Source organism: Vanessa cardui, chromosome 10, assembly GCF_905220365.1.
Source record: "Vanessa cardui chromosome 10, ilVanCard2.1, whole genome shotgun sequence".
In the NCBI taxonomy this organism is placed as follows: domain Eukaryota; kingdom Metazoa; phylum Arthropoda; class Insecta; order Lepidoptera; family Nymphalidae; genus Vanessa; species Vanessa cardui.
In genome coordinates, this window is record NC_061132.1 from 14,893,637 (window position 1) to 14,911,498 (window position 17,862).

The following is a 17,862-nucleotide window of genomic DNA, read 5'->3' on the forward strand; positions in this document are numbered from 1 at the left end:
CGATACCGACCGTCGGTTATCTAACGGACGCGACCGCTTCTGGTCCGACACTCCGCTCGCGTTACAGTGAGAGGAGCCGGAGACAGCATGTGAAGCATACAATTCTGAAACATAAACTGATGACGCGATGATTTTGTCACTAACTCATTAAATAATAAACTCATAAAATATAGTTTATCGATACGAACTGACTCTGTAGATATATAAAAGTAGATTTCGCTTCCACACATTTAAACAGATAGAAAATGAAACAGAAGAAAATATTTCTTTGATCGAAGTTACTAGACAATTGTATGGCGCCGCGAATACTGTCAATACAGCTTGTGTGGAGGTTGTGTGACCGCGGCGCCCGTTGAGCTAGAACTTACCGTTGTGGCCGGCGGCGGCCGATGTGGGCCGCTAACTGTACCGCTTCGGTATATTTGACGTCGAATAATCGCCTTTACGGGCATCGCAATAAGATTTATAAGCATTATATTACTTGTTATTAAAATTTATTATAAAATATTACAGTTGTTTCGCTCTGAGACTCGGTGGAAGGCTGTGAGTTGGAAAACCAAATATACGAACACCGGAAATAGACCAGAATACGATTAGAAGGGCTCTCGGGTTTATAAATACGAACAACCGAGCTTATTATATATATTACTTATACGCATATAAAACGATAACAGGAAAACCAGAGATATTCAAATACTGTCCTGCAGCCTTAACATGTAACACTAGAGCAGAGATGTCGACGTATGTATCTATTATTACTATTAATAAATATTAATCGCATCAGTTGCGCGAATTAGTCCTTATACATTATAAATGGTGATGCCGGAAATACCGATTACATTTGAATATTAGCATTTTTTTATTCAAAGAAACTACCAGTTTAGTGTTGTAAAATAGACTAACTATTTTATTGAGTCACCGATCACAACTCATGTAAAAACAATAAAAAAGATTAAACAAATAATAGTGACTAATTCAAATTAAGAACAACTTATTTCCGTATGTAAGCTGTACATTTGAATGGTAGCATATGGAGGTCAACATCGACGTCACAACTAATTGGAAACGCCACGAGTGTATTGACTTAGATTTATTTCGTCTATTAACACCATAGACTTGATGGTTTAGTGGTGAAGAGGTAACATGCGCACAGAGTTAGATACTGTCGAATTTATGTTAGCTTGTATTTAGAAAGCACTTCAGTTTAGTCTCTGTGCATGTAGCCTCATGCACTCGGAAGTATTGTGTGTCAAAACATCACGAGCCTGACAATGCAGCCTAGCGCCAAGCTTTCAAGTTACATAAGCACTGCGCATGCGCCGCGACGAGCTTCGTGAAAGTTCGCACAGAGCTTCGTATCTACGAGTCACGTTGCCAAACAAACAATCTTATCTGAAAGGTTACTCGATTATAGTTTATACACTCAGTTTATATTTTTGTGACGAAGAATGTATGAATTAGGAGTAAAGCATTTATAAGCACCACGTTTCTTTGTAATGAGTAGTAATGGATGTTAAGTTTGAATACCAGGTGATTAATATTTATTCTTTGTTCTAAAAATTGGTACAAACGTTCACCGCGAGTCGGGCACTTGCATTACGCGTCTCATTAACGATATATTGTTGCAGTGCGATATCATCTCGGTAGCGATTGTGTCGTCTTGTGTAACCCGCGAGCGCGCGGCCGAAGCGGAAGTTTATTTTTTCTCACGTTGGTTCCTTTTGTTCACACTCCGTGTGTACACGTAATTAAATTACTATCAAAACAGGTTCAGCTTCAGTCAATACATTGAAATATTATTACGTTCATACGTAATGATATCTAGCGCGCGCCGCGTTAACCAATTCTGGGTAGGTGGTAGCTAGATAAATGTTCCACTGCGTTTCATGCCTCTTCGCAGTTCGCTTCTTCGTATCCGCGACGGTCGGTACCTGCGTATAACTGACTAATCAAAAGACGACAATATCCGATCAGTCCACGTAAAACACGTTAGTTTCGTTCGTTGATACAATTCCGCGCTCCAGCGTGTCGACTGTCGCGTGCAATGTATTAGCGAGAGTCCAGGGACAGGGCATGGCTAATGAGGCTAACTGATTGGGCGACGTAGCGTGTCACCGGTGGGGGGTCAGCAAACACGGCCCATTCATCATCGAAACAAACGCTTCCCATGCGGGTGCGCGGACCTTCTACAGACGCGCGGTACTTAAGCAGCCGTCACTCCTCCACGCGATACGTCAGCGCCTCACCGGCTATCGATTTGAGACTTATCTTATCTACCTGCTGTTTGCTCGGCTCGACTGCTATTTAAACGATTCTTAGTAAATACTTTGCTAGCTGTCTACTGTTTCTTGGAACAATTAAAGCTTACATTATAACTAATTTAAATAGAAAGAAACTATTAATCCTCATCGGAATAGATAACATGTTTGATATACACAAATATTGGCTGTGCTTTATGTACAAAAATAAACACTGCGATTCGAACCTGTTTAATAAATGTTACGAGACATTTAATAGACTCGTAAAAGTTAGCCCGTGCGTGTTGTTACTGCGTTGCGTACAACAGAGCGCTCGGCGAGTGCTTGCGTCTCATTGTTTGGAATATGTCCCGAGCCAACATCGTCAGTATAACCGCGCGACGTGGCCGGCCTGAGTTAGCCAGAGTGGGTTTTATTAGCGGGTGCGCCTGTGTACATTTGCACGTCGTGCACCCAACGGTTTAAGTAACTTCTAATGATTATATTTTAACTCGTTATCTAATTACGAAGAGCGATTGAAATAAAAACAGGAACGTGTGTAGTGGGAGCTGATGTAACTAATTCGAGTTCGGTAGCCGTGGGAGTCGAGAATTCAATTGCATTTCGATTATTTCATCGTCGGCCGCGTTATATCACTTACGAGGAGAGTTGCTGAACGCGTCGAGCGCGAAGCAGATGCAAAGCGCCCCGAATAGAGCTATCGCGCTCTGGACTGACGCAGGTGGAGTTTTATTTTTAGCATTTGCATAATTTTTGTATCGCGTGGGCTCGTGACAAGTGGGTCAACACTGAGCACTCGCGTCGAAGTAAATGTTAGTGATAAATCTGGCAGTATAAGAGCAAATCTCGGCCTTAGGTCCGCTCGCCGGCCGTCGCGGCGTCCACGACGTCGCCCAACGGCAGTCGCGACGTCGACGTAAATATAATTTCGACAAAAAACGCTCATCTTTATTTGTTATATACATGGAGTTTGTAGCGATAAGATGAGGCAAATGTTTTGATATTTTTAGTGGACATGTTTGGGTGTTTAGGAAATGGTAATTCAGATCAGATATTCCACTTTTACGCATACCTGACTGTGGAGGTTAACTGCCCGAGCCAATTTCAAACGCATCGCGAGTTTTGTACTGTCGAGCCTGGCAACCATGCAAGCACAAGTTTCTCACACTTCGGCCAATTGTCTCTATAGTCTCACGCAATAAGTATTTTCTTTTAATGTGACCGACGTGGCCGCGACCCCGACCACCGTCTCGTGAGGTGGAGGCGCAAGCCTGTGTACGGACGGCGGACGGCGGACAGCGGACAGTACAGAAATGGGGTATTTCTGAAAAGGAGTATTATTGATGTGATTGCGCTTTATCTTGCATTAATATACAATCATTTTCTTGTTCCTGACCTGATGAAACAGTAAAGTCATACTAATATTTACATCTGGTATCTCTTCAGATCCTAACAATCTCAATACTATCTACCCTCAGCAAAATAGTTAAAAAAAAATATTAACCAATTATTAGCATATTTCAATAGACACAATCTGCTTAATAGAAAACAATTTGGATTTACGAGGGGTCGCTCGCCTACCGACGCAGGTATCGAACTTATAAGAAATACCTATGAAGCCTGCGAGAGGTCGCAGGTGTTCAGCATGAAACTCTGGTCAGGAAACTATATTACTATGGAATTAGAGAATGTGCACTCGACCTCAGGACTTCTTATGTTAACAATAGAATTCAGAGGGTTAACGTTAAAGAGACAAGGTTTCCTGGAGTCTCAGTTGGTATGGGGGTCCCACAAAGATCAATTCTTGGACCTTTTCTATTCGTCATATACATAAATGACTTGCCCTTTCTTACTGGGAACAAACATGACATAGTATTGTTTGCTGATGATACCTCTTTGGTTTTTAAAATTACTAGGAAGCAGGTACAGTATGACGATGTAAACAATGCTATGCCTGATATAGTACACTGGTTTAGCGTAAATAATCTTAGGCTGAATAATAAAAAAACTAAATTGTAAAATTTAGCACACCAAACGTCCAAAATGTAAAACCCGATTTACCTATTAATGGGGTAATCGATGGATTCAGTTGAAACAACTGAATTTCTTGACTTTACTCTTGATACCAAGTTACAGTGGTTCCCCCATATAAACGGATTGGCGGGGAGACCGAGTGAAGAAGAGAAATATTTTAGTTACTTTCACAGTATTATGCTTTGGGGTAACGCAGCCGCTATCCATGCTGCAGAAGAGGGCAATTTGCGCAATCTATAACCTAGGAGCCAAGGAATCATTCAATTAAAAATTTAAGGAAATTAAGATATTAACTGTTGCTTCTCAATACATATATTATGTAATGTGTTGTATGTGCGGAAAAATATTAATGTTTTTATGAGAAAATGTGCTTCCAATAACATTGGTACAAGGAACAAACACAATCTTGTTACTCCTGTTACTCGACTGCATAGAGTCAGTCAGTCTGCGTATTGGTATGACACGCCCCCACTGTCGCTCGTGAGTTTGATATAAACCATTATTCAGCCCGTTGTCGTGCCACCGACCACAGAACCTTAGTACCCCTCGTGCCTCTGCTAGCTCTCAACTAAAGTAACATAAAATAGTTTGAATTCAAATACGCGTTACATTATAACTGAATCAATTCGTCTAATAATAAATACAAAGCATTAACAAGAGCTAATTGTGTTTAGAAAATTGCGGCTTTCATTGTCAGCAAATAAATAGTTGTTAAAAATGCAAGAGTTGGCGCGTGTTATAGTCACGTCATATTATCCTACTGACACAGTTGGCGCGATCTTCCATATTGCAACATCCGCTCCGACTACAGCCGACACGCATCGCAACTTCTCATCTTCGATACCGTCCGATACTGTCTGATTCCGAACGGCGACTGTCGAATGATACAACTGTTACTTGGCTGCTTGATCGCGACCATTTGTCGAAAACGTAATTGAACAGGAGTCAGCTGAAACAGACGAAACGTGAACATTGCACTACTGGGACATAATGTAGGTATACATTAATATATGAAGATGTACAAAATCTAGCAAACACTTATAACAGCACTGTCAAGCAGGGTAGGGACCGTATCGCTATAATATTTGTCAATACTGCGTCATCTTTGTGTGCGCAGCGGAACCGCGGCGCGCTGTAATGGCGTTTATCGTAAATCATTCGCAGGCCGTCGCCTATTTCGCAACCCGTTGCGCACTTCAAAGATCGCGTTATACTGCAAATTGTTCCTCAAAGGACATGTGCGGGCGGACTGAAGTCGACGACCGATAATCAGAGTGTTTATTCACATTTATTAATAAAGCGTCACAGCGCTTTATGGGTTAATGTTAGTGAGCGCTAAGAGAGACTTTCTTAGTTAGCTTTTTGTGTTTACAGTCATTTTGAGTCAGTCAGTCAGTTGGCGTTACTTCACGCTGCTGGCTTATCCCGTATTGTTTTCACACACTAAACTTCCATATTATGTCAACTTTCTGTTCAGTGCTTGCATTAGCGCACATGCGTTACGCGACGCAGGTATAACTCGTTTAGCGAAATATCGCGGGTTTCACAACGCTCATTTCGAGCGGCGCGGAGTCGAAGGCTACCGCTTGTCCACTGCATTTTCTTTTGTTCTATATTTAGCCACGATTGACCTCCTTTCAGACGCAACAGATAACTTTGGTAATTTCGATTGTCGAATGAACGCGTGTCGAACGCGTGAACGATACGTATCTGTTATCTTCCAAAAACCTTTAAAAATTTAAAACAAATATATTTAAAAAATATATATTTTAATTTAGAAAGTGACAAATTTTCCAATAGAATATTTATATATTACAAGAAATTAGCTGTTAAATTGTTTTGTTACAATAACGGTGACTCTTGGCCGGCGGCAAGTTCAGTGACAACACCGGCCCGAGGCCGAACAATTGCTCACACGAGGTGCGCGGACGCAGAAAAACAGACGTAACTGTTCGCGGGCGCTCGGAATGAGGACGATCAACTGGACGCATTGTGACCGGCGACAATGTAACGAATCGATTCCCCGACGACGATCGCGGCGAACGAGCGGAAGATCGGATGCTTTGAGAACAAGTACGGGCGCCGTGTTTTGTAGATCGATTTCCTATGTATTTTATATGAAGAAGAAATTACTAGTTTTGTCAACGGTAATTTGTATTTGGCGTATGCTGAGAATGTTTATTCTAGTAACGACTGATACCTACAGTCGCACGAATATAGTTGTATAAAGGATTTTTTCTTAAAGTCACATAGATATTACTTTCAACTGATTGTTAGGAAATAAACCGGGCGGTCATTTTCTTGACATTTAACTCGGGCAATGTCAACGCCGGTCGCGGTGTGGTGTTGCTGTCGCGTCGCCGTCGTGTCGCCGTCGCGTCGCTGCCTCTGCCGCTCGCCGCTCGACGACGCTCGCGAGAGTTCCGCTCTCAGTGTCGTTGCCACCTGACCTTTCCTTCCCGACTAGCTCAACCGTGCTCAAGTCGCTCCTTAAAAGGAATGTCAAAGGTCGAGCGCGTACCTTCCTCGCGTTCCCGGTAACCGGTTCAGCTGCTTAGTATACGAAGTTTAGAAACGATCCGTTAGCAGAGACATGTTAGAGGCTTTGTTTGATACTTGAATGTATTAGATGTGACACGTGTAGTAGCATTATTACTTTATAATGATGTGCTTATCTTAAAAGATAGATAGTTTAGGTACTGAATTATTCAAACACGTAAAATAGATAAGTAATCTTACTTCAAAATAACTTAAAGACCTTCAAAGCAATTGGTAGACTTTGGTTATTGTAACTTTTTATATAGCCGTCACTATTGCCATATACTGCGCTTCTTTATCTAGCTTAAAATTAAATTAAAGCTACAGAATCTTTCTTTTTTTTCTTGCAAATGGCTAATCTACCTGTATATGCTAACAAAATACATAATGGCCTAAGTTCTCTTTGAAGAATACTATTAAACCATGTTTTGGGAAAAACGAAATTACTTTCCGATTTATCAAATAAGTAATGAGTGTTAAGTGGTCGCGCAGACTGCATACTACCAACCGTATGCAGACAGACACAGAGACGGACAGTCTCGGGTCACGGCGCGCTGTGTTTCGTATTGAGTCTATTTGTTTACGATATAAGCACGACGTGGTCGAGCGGAGGGGGGGGGGGTGTTGTTGAGGCGCGGAATTTCTCTAAAGAATTCCGTTTCTCGGTCGTCATCGTCAATCTCTCGTTAATGGCGTGTTTGCGAGCGCATTATTAGACGTCACCGAGCTGAACGCCCACCAAAACATAGCGCCAGACATCAAAGTTCCACAAATCACGTAATAGTATCCCGAAATCTAGTCATGTTTCAATAATAATAACAGTCAGTCACTGTAACCATAATTCATTTGATAAAAGCGAGGCAGCGCGAAGCATGAAGCGCCCTACAGATACGAAGCGTTTATCGCGCGGCATCGAACAGACATTGCGCTGTCAGTGGACGCCGGGTGTTACAACCTCAGCGTTGGCCCCGATTGCCGCCCGCCGGCTTGTCTGCGCGCTCTGAGTCTCCTACGCGTTAGTGCGTTATTATGGTGATGATAGTCACAAATATGTCATTGAGTTAGAGTTAGTGGATGCCCGGCCTGCAACGTATTGTCGCTGCATTTGTAAATAAGATTAACCCTCGCGACTCTCAACCGCCTGTTGTATGGCGGTGGTATCGTGTCAGCTACCGTCAAGTAGTTGCTAATGATGGCTGGTTAAAGATTCAACTCAATCGAATTAACGCTAAGAATATGATCTCATAAAATTAAAAAAGGAGAGTTATATGCATGTAGTATAAGAATTTTGGAAAGTAAAACTTATTTCTGTATCTGTATTTGGGTTCAATTTCGAAATTAACCGAAGCTGCAGTTAACAGATGGAGGAATGTGATTATTATTTTCCACGCTATGGTCAAGTAGCTCGCCGTTACCGCTGCGCCGGCGCAGTGGATTCCTTTGTGTGTAGATTAGCAGCATTGACATGGAGCGCTACGTGCGCTAACGATCTAAGGGAGTGATTGGAGAATTGGTCATTACCGGCGCGCGCGCGGCATCCGCCGCCGGCCCCCTCCCCTCGGTGGCTCTTTAGTCATGCGACGCGATTTTAATTCCCTTGGCCCGTCGCCAACCCGTTTGATGCTCGCCTCTGGGTTGATCCTTAGCACTCAGGATATGCGTCACTTGATGTTTTTTTGGTCCTGCGAATGCGTCACTTTCGGGCGCTATATCGGGTGCAGAGCTCGTTTGTTTTGTTTTATGTTGGACGCGCTCGTTTGCGTAACATTGCATCACTGTGCAAATGCAAGCGCAGTTTTGGCAAGTTTTTAGGGCAAAGCCTCGCAGTCGAAGAGTTATTTACTGACACATACTTACGTTTGTATTTCATATAGTCGTGTCAAATTAAACTTTAATTTTACGAAATGTATAATAATATATAAAACTACTTAAACACTCTTAAGCGGTGCCATTCTATAAATGTAAGGGGACCATATTGTTGTCTAACAAGCAATAAAAGCCCCCCCCCCTCGTGTCGCCGGAGGGAGCGCGGCCGCGAGCCGTTCCCGGCAAATCTTAACAAAACCACGAAGTCGTTTTCCGCCGTCTCCCCGACGCCCGTTCTTGTAATTCCAGTCTGACGTGTTTTGTTTTAGGAAAAGGCTTAGGGTGAAGGGAAAGGTGGTTAGACGCGAGCCGGTTCAGTGTTGCCAACCTTACACACGACGGCTTCGATTCGACGTTGCAAAGGGTCCTACGTCTTTCGGTATTAATTATTCGAACATTCACATTCACCTATAAATTATTACGGAAGCAAACAGTATTTTCTCGGACTTTCATCAAATTGAAGAATCTGTCATGGCACGTCACGTATAGCGACCTAATGTCTGAGCCGTCTGATTTGCATTTTATATAAATTATTTAGGGCGTGATAACTCAAAATCAGCATATTTTCAAGTTACGTTGAAATTGTGTAAATGTTGATAATATATGTATTTCTATTTGAAGATTACCTCACACTCTCACACTGAATGGCGATTAGATACTATTTGCATCTGCATGTATAAATGTATTTATGTACCTAGCTATATGTTTGTAGTAGTTTATGTATGTATTATATTATTTGTATCTATGTATGTAGTCTATTATACACCACCTACCATCTCTCTGTTGGCTACTCCTCCATATCACCTCGGTTGTCTGGAAGAAATCGCTTTAAGGCGATAAGACCGCCGGTTGTACCATATTTTCTTTATGTATACCTACTATAAGGCTAATCTGTCTAATTTGTGGTGTACAATAAAGTATTTAAATATATAAAGATAATATAAATAATTACGAACTGCGTTAGTTCATACACAAACGGACGAAGGAAAATTTACTGATTAATTTATTTTCATTACGGGTCTAATCGTCGGGCTTTCAAACCCGGCTGACGATGAGCTCCGCGCGACTAATTAATGCTTTATGTAATTTATGTCCTCGTTTGGCGGAGTAAGCGCCAAATCGTATCGACAGTTTTGTCTGATGCTCAGCTGCGGGACAGCTGGCGCTACAACGAGCTGTTCGTTTGTGGGAAGACAAATTCCGATTGTATAATATAATGATAATAATGCTTTTCTCTTTGTGTATATTCAGTGTTAACGCGTCTACGCTTAAGCAAACACAAACGTATAAAAGTGAAAACGATATCAATATCGACGTCGTGACGTAAGCGTGACGTCGACGTGGAGCTTTAGTTTGGTGAATTAACAGAACACGATCTCTCTTCCTGTCTGAGAGTAGGAACGCATTGTTGTGAGCTGTCACGGATGGAATCGAAATATGTTTCAAATAGGCTCACCGACGCCTTCGAATATCTATACAAGGGGATAAAAATCAATATATTATTTATTCACCTTTGAATCATCATGTTACTGTGTGGAATTAAATGTAAAGCTATCCGTTTGGAAAATGGGTTCTACTGCGAATAATCCGCAATAAAATTAAGAAGTTACTCTTACTCTCGAAAGTAAAGCTTCGCTGCTTCGAAACCTAGATGCAACTGAAGGAAGGAATCAACGAATACTAACTTATGCTGTTGTTTTGTTTTGTTGTTCTTACGCATATCATATCGTCGCCCTGTTTGACTTATGTAAACATCTCATGAAATTATAATATCTGATAACTACAAATAGCTACAAATTGAGTAATAATTCCACGTAATTGCGCTGTGCAGTGCGCAGGCGCATGCGACTTGCATAATGAAAACGAGCCCCCGCTCGTACAACGACCCCGCCGACGCCAACCGAGCCTCCTCCCCCTCGTGCTCCCGCACAGCGCATAATGCATTCGCTGTAAGTACACAGCAGACAAGGTACGAGACTTCCCTCGCGACTCGCAACCAGTTCTTTGAAAACTGCTGGAAATTATGTCGTATGTCTAGGCATTGAAGTAATGTTTTTAGAATAAATATTAATAATATATAAAGAGTCTCAATGGGTACAGATTGATATCGCTCCGGTTATTCAACCCTCAAACATCGATACAGTATGCTGCTGGAAGTAGTAGTAGTAGCCAGTTTAATTAAAGGTACAAGTTATTTAACATTACTTATATTTCTATAATAGCAAAGCTTCTTTATGGCATTCCCAGTCCGCCAGTCGAGTGTGAAGAGCGTCCGGTAACAGCTAAACGCTCGAACCTGCGTCTCACATCGCCAGGCAGCCGTTACGTTGCGTTGTTGATGTTTTCATTGCATGATTGCAAATAAATTGGCTTGGGATATTATTTTATATACATGTTTATTATAAAAATAATACCCGTAACGAAAAAGGTTTGAATCAAAATTCTGAGATGTAAGTTTTCGAGTTACGTATCGTTACCTAAGACGCTACAAGGATATGATATCACCGTCCGCAGAGGTTCCACCTGTCGCGGCGTCACGGCAGTCGTGACGCGCCGGGCTGCTGCGCGGGCCATTAGCGCTCGTTCACGATCATCACGAGGCATGTGATCATCGCCTGCTAATTGCGATACGTCTTGTCGGTAATTCAAGGTTTCCGGGTCGTTAAGTTGCGCCCAAACTTCGGCGCTTTACCGAACAAAAAGTTTAATGCGTCTCAGAGGCGGATAAAGTATCTAAATTGCCTTCGGACTTGTTTTCGTATTTCTGAATCAGGTTTTCCTAGAATTTTTTATCGTTTTCTTTAATTCAGAGTCAGATTTAATAATATATTTTCTTCTACATCGACATGATCACGATTGTGGTTTTTGTTCGATGAGGATCGATATCGACGGAGATGAGCATTTATATTTTTTGTAAAGTAATTGCGCATTTAGTAGTCGTTGTGTGCATTATTGCGTTTTTGTAATGAGCATTCCGTCGAGCAGTTTTCCGGTTGGAGTTCTCTCGAACGTGCTCGTCAGCCCATCTGCGAAGGCAGCGTGTGTCATCTTGGCACGTAAAACCCATTAAGGAGTTGAAGATTTATTTCAATAAATATGTTGTTAAGAGCTCGTGACAATAACTTGCATACTTTAGTTTAATCGTTTAGTCTTTATCGAGGTGTCTAGAATTCGCAAAAGTAAAAAATGTTTGCCGTCGAGCTGTATAGTCTGAGATTTATAAACATAAGCCTACTGATTTACTTTTCCGTTTTACAACAACACGCCATTTTTTCACGGATATATTTAAATATTTCCTAATATTTTTGAATCTGGTTCGAATTGAAAAGTCTAAAAGGCATCGTATAAAATTTAAAGGTTGCCAAATCTCTCTTACTGCTTTGTAAAACAGTTCGCTTCAAAAGCCATTTCTCCCGCAGACGTGGTCAGAGACCGCCGACACGTTGAGTTGAATCTGAGGAACAGTTGTAGAGTAAGAAGAAACCCAATGGAATTGAAAAACATTATGAAAATATAGTCATAATTAAATATATATTGCAAATCTAAACACATTCATGATATATAAAGTATAAATGTATGGACGTCGCGTATGTTAGTTTGTACAATTGCGTAGATTGTTTGTATTTTGGTGGCATTCGCATGAACATGATTGCAATCATTCTAATGTTAGGCTTCGCGTTGTTTTTGGCGAGGTGACATTTCACGTCGGCGCGGTAGTAAATTGTTTGCGACAAAATATTCCCTTTATTAAGTAGTTTTTAGTATAATCGATGGCGTGGATATCATCTCAATGTTTTTCGCTATGAAATTTTTATAGACCGTTTTGTTTTCTTTTGTAGCAAAATCGTTAATTTTTGTCAAACGTCGGTGTAAACGACAAAAAAATACGAAAACACAAATAAACGCGCCGCCTTTTAAGCAGTAATGTCACACGAATGCAACTCCGTAATATGATAGTATTATGTCCTCGTCGCGACCGGGGCCACATCGCATACTTAGAATTCTAACCAGAGAATTTACAAACTATTATAGACGCTGTGTCCTACTTAGAACGGAACATAATCGCCTGCCTCATAAATCACTTGATTCAATTTCGCCGCGTGTACGTCACCGACCGTGACCGTTCCGTGCGAGCTGTTCGACGTGAGGCCGAAACGTCTTTAAATCATAACCAAATTATCCTTCACTCATTTCAAAACAAAATTACGTACTTTGGCACATCAGTCAATCAGTCAATCGAAACCGAGTGTTCGAACTCGCTATATGGCTAACGTATAAAAAGTGAAATGTATGGTGTGGGCGTCGACGCAAATCCCATACTCATATAAACAATGGGACGTTACGCCGCGGAGGGCGAGACACCGGCGCAGGCGCACAGAGCTGCTCCCGTAGTCTTTAAAAGTCAATGCTTATTCCAGTCCTCTAGCGACAAGTAGGCATGTTGTGCAGCGACAAATTCACTAATGTAATTTAATGAAGCCTGACACACTTGTTCTTTGCTTTTATCCGATTATTATTCGGAAAGTAAGTGTGCTTAAAGTAAATCGACGGATCGACACATTCATTAATTGCAACAGAGCTGATCTGGTGTTTGTTTGATTCAGTGGGTGTAACGCCAACTTAAATAATCCTAATAAAAACTCAGTACTCTTTTCCACCATTTATTTTACAGAGTATTATCAGAGTAGAATTACATTTTATATGACTTATTAATCAATGTGTTTCGGACGTGAGCTTTGATTTTTTGTAATAGTTGACCTGTTAACAATAATTTTGGAATCTTACTATGGAAACGAACACCTCGCTCCAGGGTTATTTCTAAAACCTACATCAGATCTACAGGATTGTGATATAATATTGCTGGAAACATGTGAAGAAATTGTAAATATACCCCCTTTACTAAAACCACCCGAAAGGCGGTCTTTAGCTTGAAGAATTTAAATAGATCGGTTTAATAGAGCAGTTTAAATACCTAACGCATAAGCCCAAATGAAAATGCCGCGAGACTTCATTTCAGTCCGCAGAGTATACTACTTTAGCGTAGCGACGACCTTTGATAACGCACTTGCCACATTTAGTGATGCAAGAGCTCTAGCTACGTGCGGGCGAGCTTTATGAGCGACCTCGACGACGCACGCGCTTCCGAAAATTGCTTCCGATACGGATCTCGTGCCATGAGCCCGGCGCCGCGCCCCGCGCCCCTCTTTCTGCATTATACCTAAGATTTCAATTCTGAATTTAACTAATATATACCGTAGTTATATTTCCATCTTCTATTATTTTTGTGTATCCAGGATATGAAATACTTCTGCTTTATGAGCGAACTATACGAGGACGTGCGTTCGATTAACGTTTCATTTCATCATTCCAATCTCTTGACAGCACTGGGATACTTCCATGTTCTTTTCTACGAAAACCATTTATTATGAATTTAGAGCAACAAGTGGTTTTATCGTTATTGTGTGTTTTTTATTGCCGTCCTTGTTTACCTACTCGTATTTATATGCAAAGGACGTAACTATAATAATTAATATTTCAAGAAAACATTAAGGAGATACATTAGCCATAGTTTGATGACAACAATAAACTTGACATGACATATTTGCCGGCGCCGCGCGTCACGCGTCACGCTGACATCCGCGACGCCGTGACAGTTAACTTTTGATATGTTCTTTTTTATATAATATTAAAATATACAAAGATTTATTGTTCTGTAATGAGTCGGATAGAATTTAAAATTTATGAGTGACGGGCTTGAAATTGTAGTAACGTAAATGAAAAGCAGATATACAACTCGAGATGTTGGGTATCCGGGATAATTTGCCGCACACATGTAGACAGTGAGGGCGAGCGAGCCGCCGCCGCCGGCGACCACCATGTAAAGCGCACCATGATATCGTTTGACGTAACGTACCGTGTGAAGCATATTTTAAAATCTGATGTTTATTGTTTCCAGGCCATGCGGGGGTGGTGCGCGCGGTGGAGCGGGTCGGGGCGCGCGAGGCTACGGTGGCTGGCAGCGCTGGTGTGCTGGGGCGCGCTGGCGGCGCTGGCGTTGCCGCGGCTTCAGCCCGCGCCGCCGCGCGCCCACCCCGCGCCCCCCGCGCGCCTCCTGTTGCAGTCGGAGGCGGCCAGCACGCCCGCGCCGGCGCCCTCCACGCCGCCGCCGGCGCCGCGCCTCGCCACCGACACGCGCGTGCTCACGGAGGACGAGCTGCGCGCCGACGCCGAGCGGCGCCTGCCGTCGCTGCCGCTCGCCTACTGGCACAAGCATCGGAACGACAAGAACAAATTCTACAAGAAGAAGGATTGCGCGCCCTTCCCCTCTATATATGATCTCGAGTTCCACAACACGTACTGGCAAACGCTCCGCGTGAAGACCGACGTGTTCCACTTCTACGGCGCCTACATGGACGCGCGGAACACTTCGCGCATCGGGCCCGCCGTGCGCGTGCTCGCCGTGCACGACCGCATCAAGCCCACGATGACGACGCACTGCCAGCTGTGGTTCGAGGAGCGCGAGGCGCCCGTGGTGGTGCGCAACCTCGAGTACAAGTACGTGTGGAACAGCAAGTGGGGCAACTACCGGGACGGCGTGCTGCAGCCCTACCTGCTGGCGTGCGTGCTGCCGGCCGAGGTGCGCCACCTGGTGCCCGCCTCCGTGTCCATCGTGGTCGACCCCTGCGACCGCGCCACCAACAATCTGCGGGTCCACTACGACCGTCCCAGGCCGCCCCTCGCCCAGAAGGAGTTCGCCGTCTGCGTGAAGGGTCTGGACTTTCTGCACGAGGACCTGTCGGTTCGGCTGGTGGAGTGGATCGAGGTGATACGGCTCATGGGCGCGGACAAAATATTCTTTTACGAACTTCAGGTGCACCCGAATATTACGAAAGTGTTGAATTATTACAATGAACTCGGCGTAACCGAAGTGACGCCGATAACCCTGCCCGGGGGGCAGCCGAACCTCCCGGGCCTGCAACACATGTACCTAAAGAAGAAAACGACCCACAAGCGACAGATGGAGCTGATTCCGTACAACGACTGCCTGTACCGGCACATGTACCAGTACCGCTGGCTGGCGCTGCTCGACATCGACGAGGTGATCGTGCCGCTGGAGGACGGCGACTGGAGCTCGCTCATGAAGCGCGTGCTGCCGCTGTCGCAGCCGGCGCCCGGCAAGCCGGCGCGCTCGTCGTACCACGCCTCCAACCTCTACTACCTGGACTCGCTGCGGCACGAGCACGGCTGGGAGGAGGGCGTGCCGCGCTACCTGCACATGCTGCAGCACGTGTACCGCACGCGCAACTTCACCAAGCCCGGCCAGTACGTGAAGGCGTTCCACGAGACGGAGCGCGTGCTGGCGCTGCACAACCACTTCCCGCTGGCGTGCCTGGGCGGCGCGTGCTCGTCGTACGCGCTGGAGACGCGGCACGCGCGCCTGCAGCACTACCGCGCCGACTGCGTCACGGCGCTCAGCAAGTCGTGCGCCGAGCTGCGCGCGCAGCCCGTGCGCGACGCGGCGCTGTGGCGCTGGCGCGGCCCGCTCGTGGCCGCCGCCGACGCCGCGCTCACGGCGCTCGCCTTCCTGCCGCCGCACCGGTGACGCGCCGCCGCTACGCTTAGTCTTATAACCTATTCAATGCTAGTATTAAACGTATTTTTATAGTTCACTTGCGTTTCATTTTCCTTGCAATGGTAACATGTTAATAGTCACCGTGCACTCGCAATTAACGACGGACTCTGAAGGAGACCGTTCTTTACACACAAACAAATTAACCGACAAGCGTTTGATTCACATGACATTTTGAGTCGTGAACGTACACAGCATTATACGAGGATGAAGACGATTGCAACAATTTTTCTTTAGTGGAACATTAGTACAATTTTTGTACAGGCGCTTCTCAAAACTAATTTTGTTTGATTATAATTATTACTTTCAATCAATGCTTATGCAAATCTAACACAAAGTATTAATACAAATCGTAATAAAAAATTGACATTTATAATTAAGGTAAAAAAAAATTGTCCAAATTTAAATAAAACTATTTATAACGAACACTGCAAAGTGCTCGAAACGTCGGAATGTTTAAAAATAATTAATATACGCGATTCATCCGTTATAAATAGTTTTATTTAAATGTGTAATCATCGCGAAAATTTAAGACAACATTATTGTCCAAATTGTTATTTCGAATTGCGTATATTACAGCGCCATCTACGACTAATAAGTTAACAACATAACAGCTACAATAGATGGCGTTGTATGCACCAAATAAGTGCAATTGAAAAAGGGAAATAAAAACACTAATGAGACTTAAATGCACTAAACATTCTAAGATCATCCTTTATGCATCAAGTTAACAGAAGCTACAATGAATCTATATAAAATATATAATTAAATTGATCAAAAGTCAAACAGGAAAGACTGTTTTTATTTTCGTTACTTATCGAGGACGAAGCACGAGTATAATTAATGATTAAACGAACTTACCTGTAAGTGAAGTTCTATCATAATTATACGAAGTGCTTCGTCCTCGAGATTAGTAATGTGTGAGTATTATTGAACAAAATGTAGATGTTGAGAGTGAGTGGAGGGAATATCGTAAATAATAAAGATAATGGTATAGATCACCAATCTTTATTTATCATAAAGAAAAAATAATACATAAAATTAAAATAATCACAAGAAAATACAACTTTGTAATTTTTGATTAATTTACATAGCATACTTAATCAAAGAGAACATACTGTTCGCGCTAGTGCCATGTTATCTTCATTATGAATAACAGGTCTGTTATAAAAACGAGCAAAAGTAGTGGAATTGCCGCTCCATCCGGCAGTTTGCCTAATAACATCTAGATTGACTCCTAGTTTATGGGCAATGGATGTCGAAGCATGCCTAGTGCTGTGGGAAGAAAATACAGAGACGTCAATTCCACTAGCTTTTAAAGCAGACTTAATCCAGCGACTAAGGGTTTGAGTTGAAACGCCTGTATGGGGCTTATGAACTCTAATAAAAAGTTGTGAAGATTGACGCAGGTCTTTAGTTTTATTTACATATGCCATAAGGGTCTTTGCAGGACATATCTCTGGGCGTTCGCCAAAGAAAGGTAAATAAAGGATCGGATGCTTTGCACCTACTTTGGATGATTTAATTAGTTCCGTG

General features: G+C 43.1%; 1 protein-coding gene across 2 annotated transcripts in view; it reads left to right on the forward strand.

Moving 5' to 3' along the window:
- LOC124532751 overlaps positions 1 to 16,364 on the forward strand; it is a 32,903-nt gene extending 16,539 nt beyond the window's left edge. For both annotated transcript variants that reach the window (XM_047107807.1, XM_047107805.1), the window contains exon 2: positions 14,653 to 16,364. In XM_047107807.1, coding sequence (XP_046963763.1) covers positions 14,656 to 16,299 — 1,644 coding nt within the window. In that variant the 5' untranslated portion in view covers positions 14,653 to 14,655 and the 3' untranslated portion in view covers positions 16,300 to 16,364. The remainder of the gene's footprint in view (positions 1 to 14,652) is intronic.
- Positions 16,365 to 17,862: the final 1,498 nt, after the last annotated feature.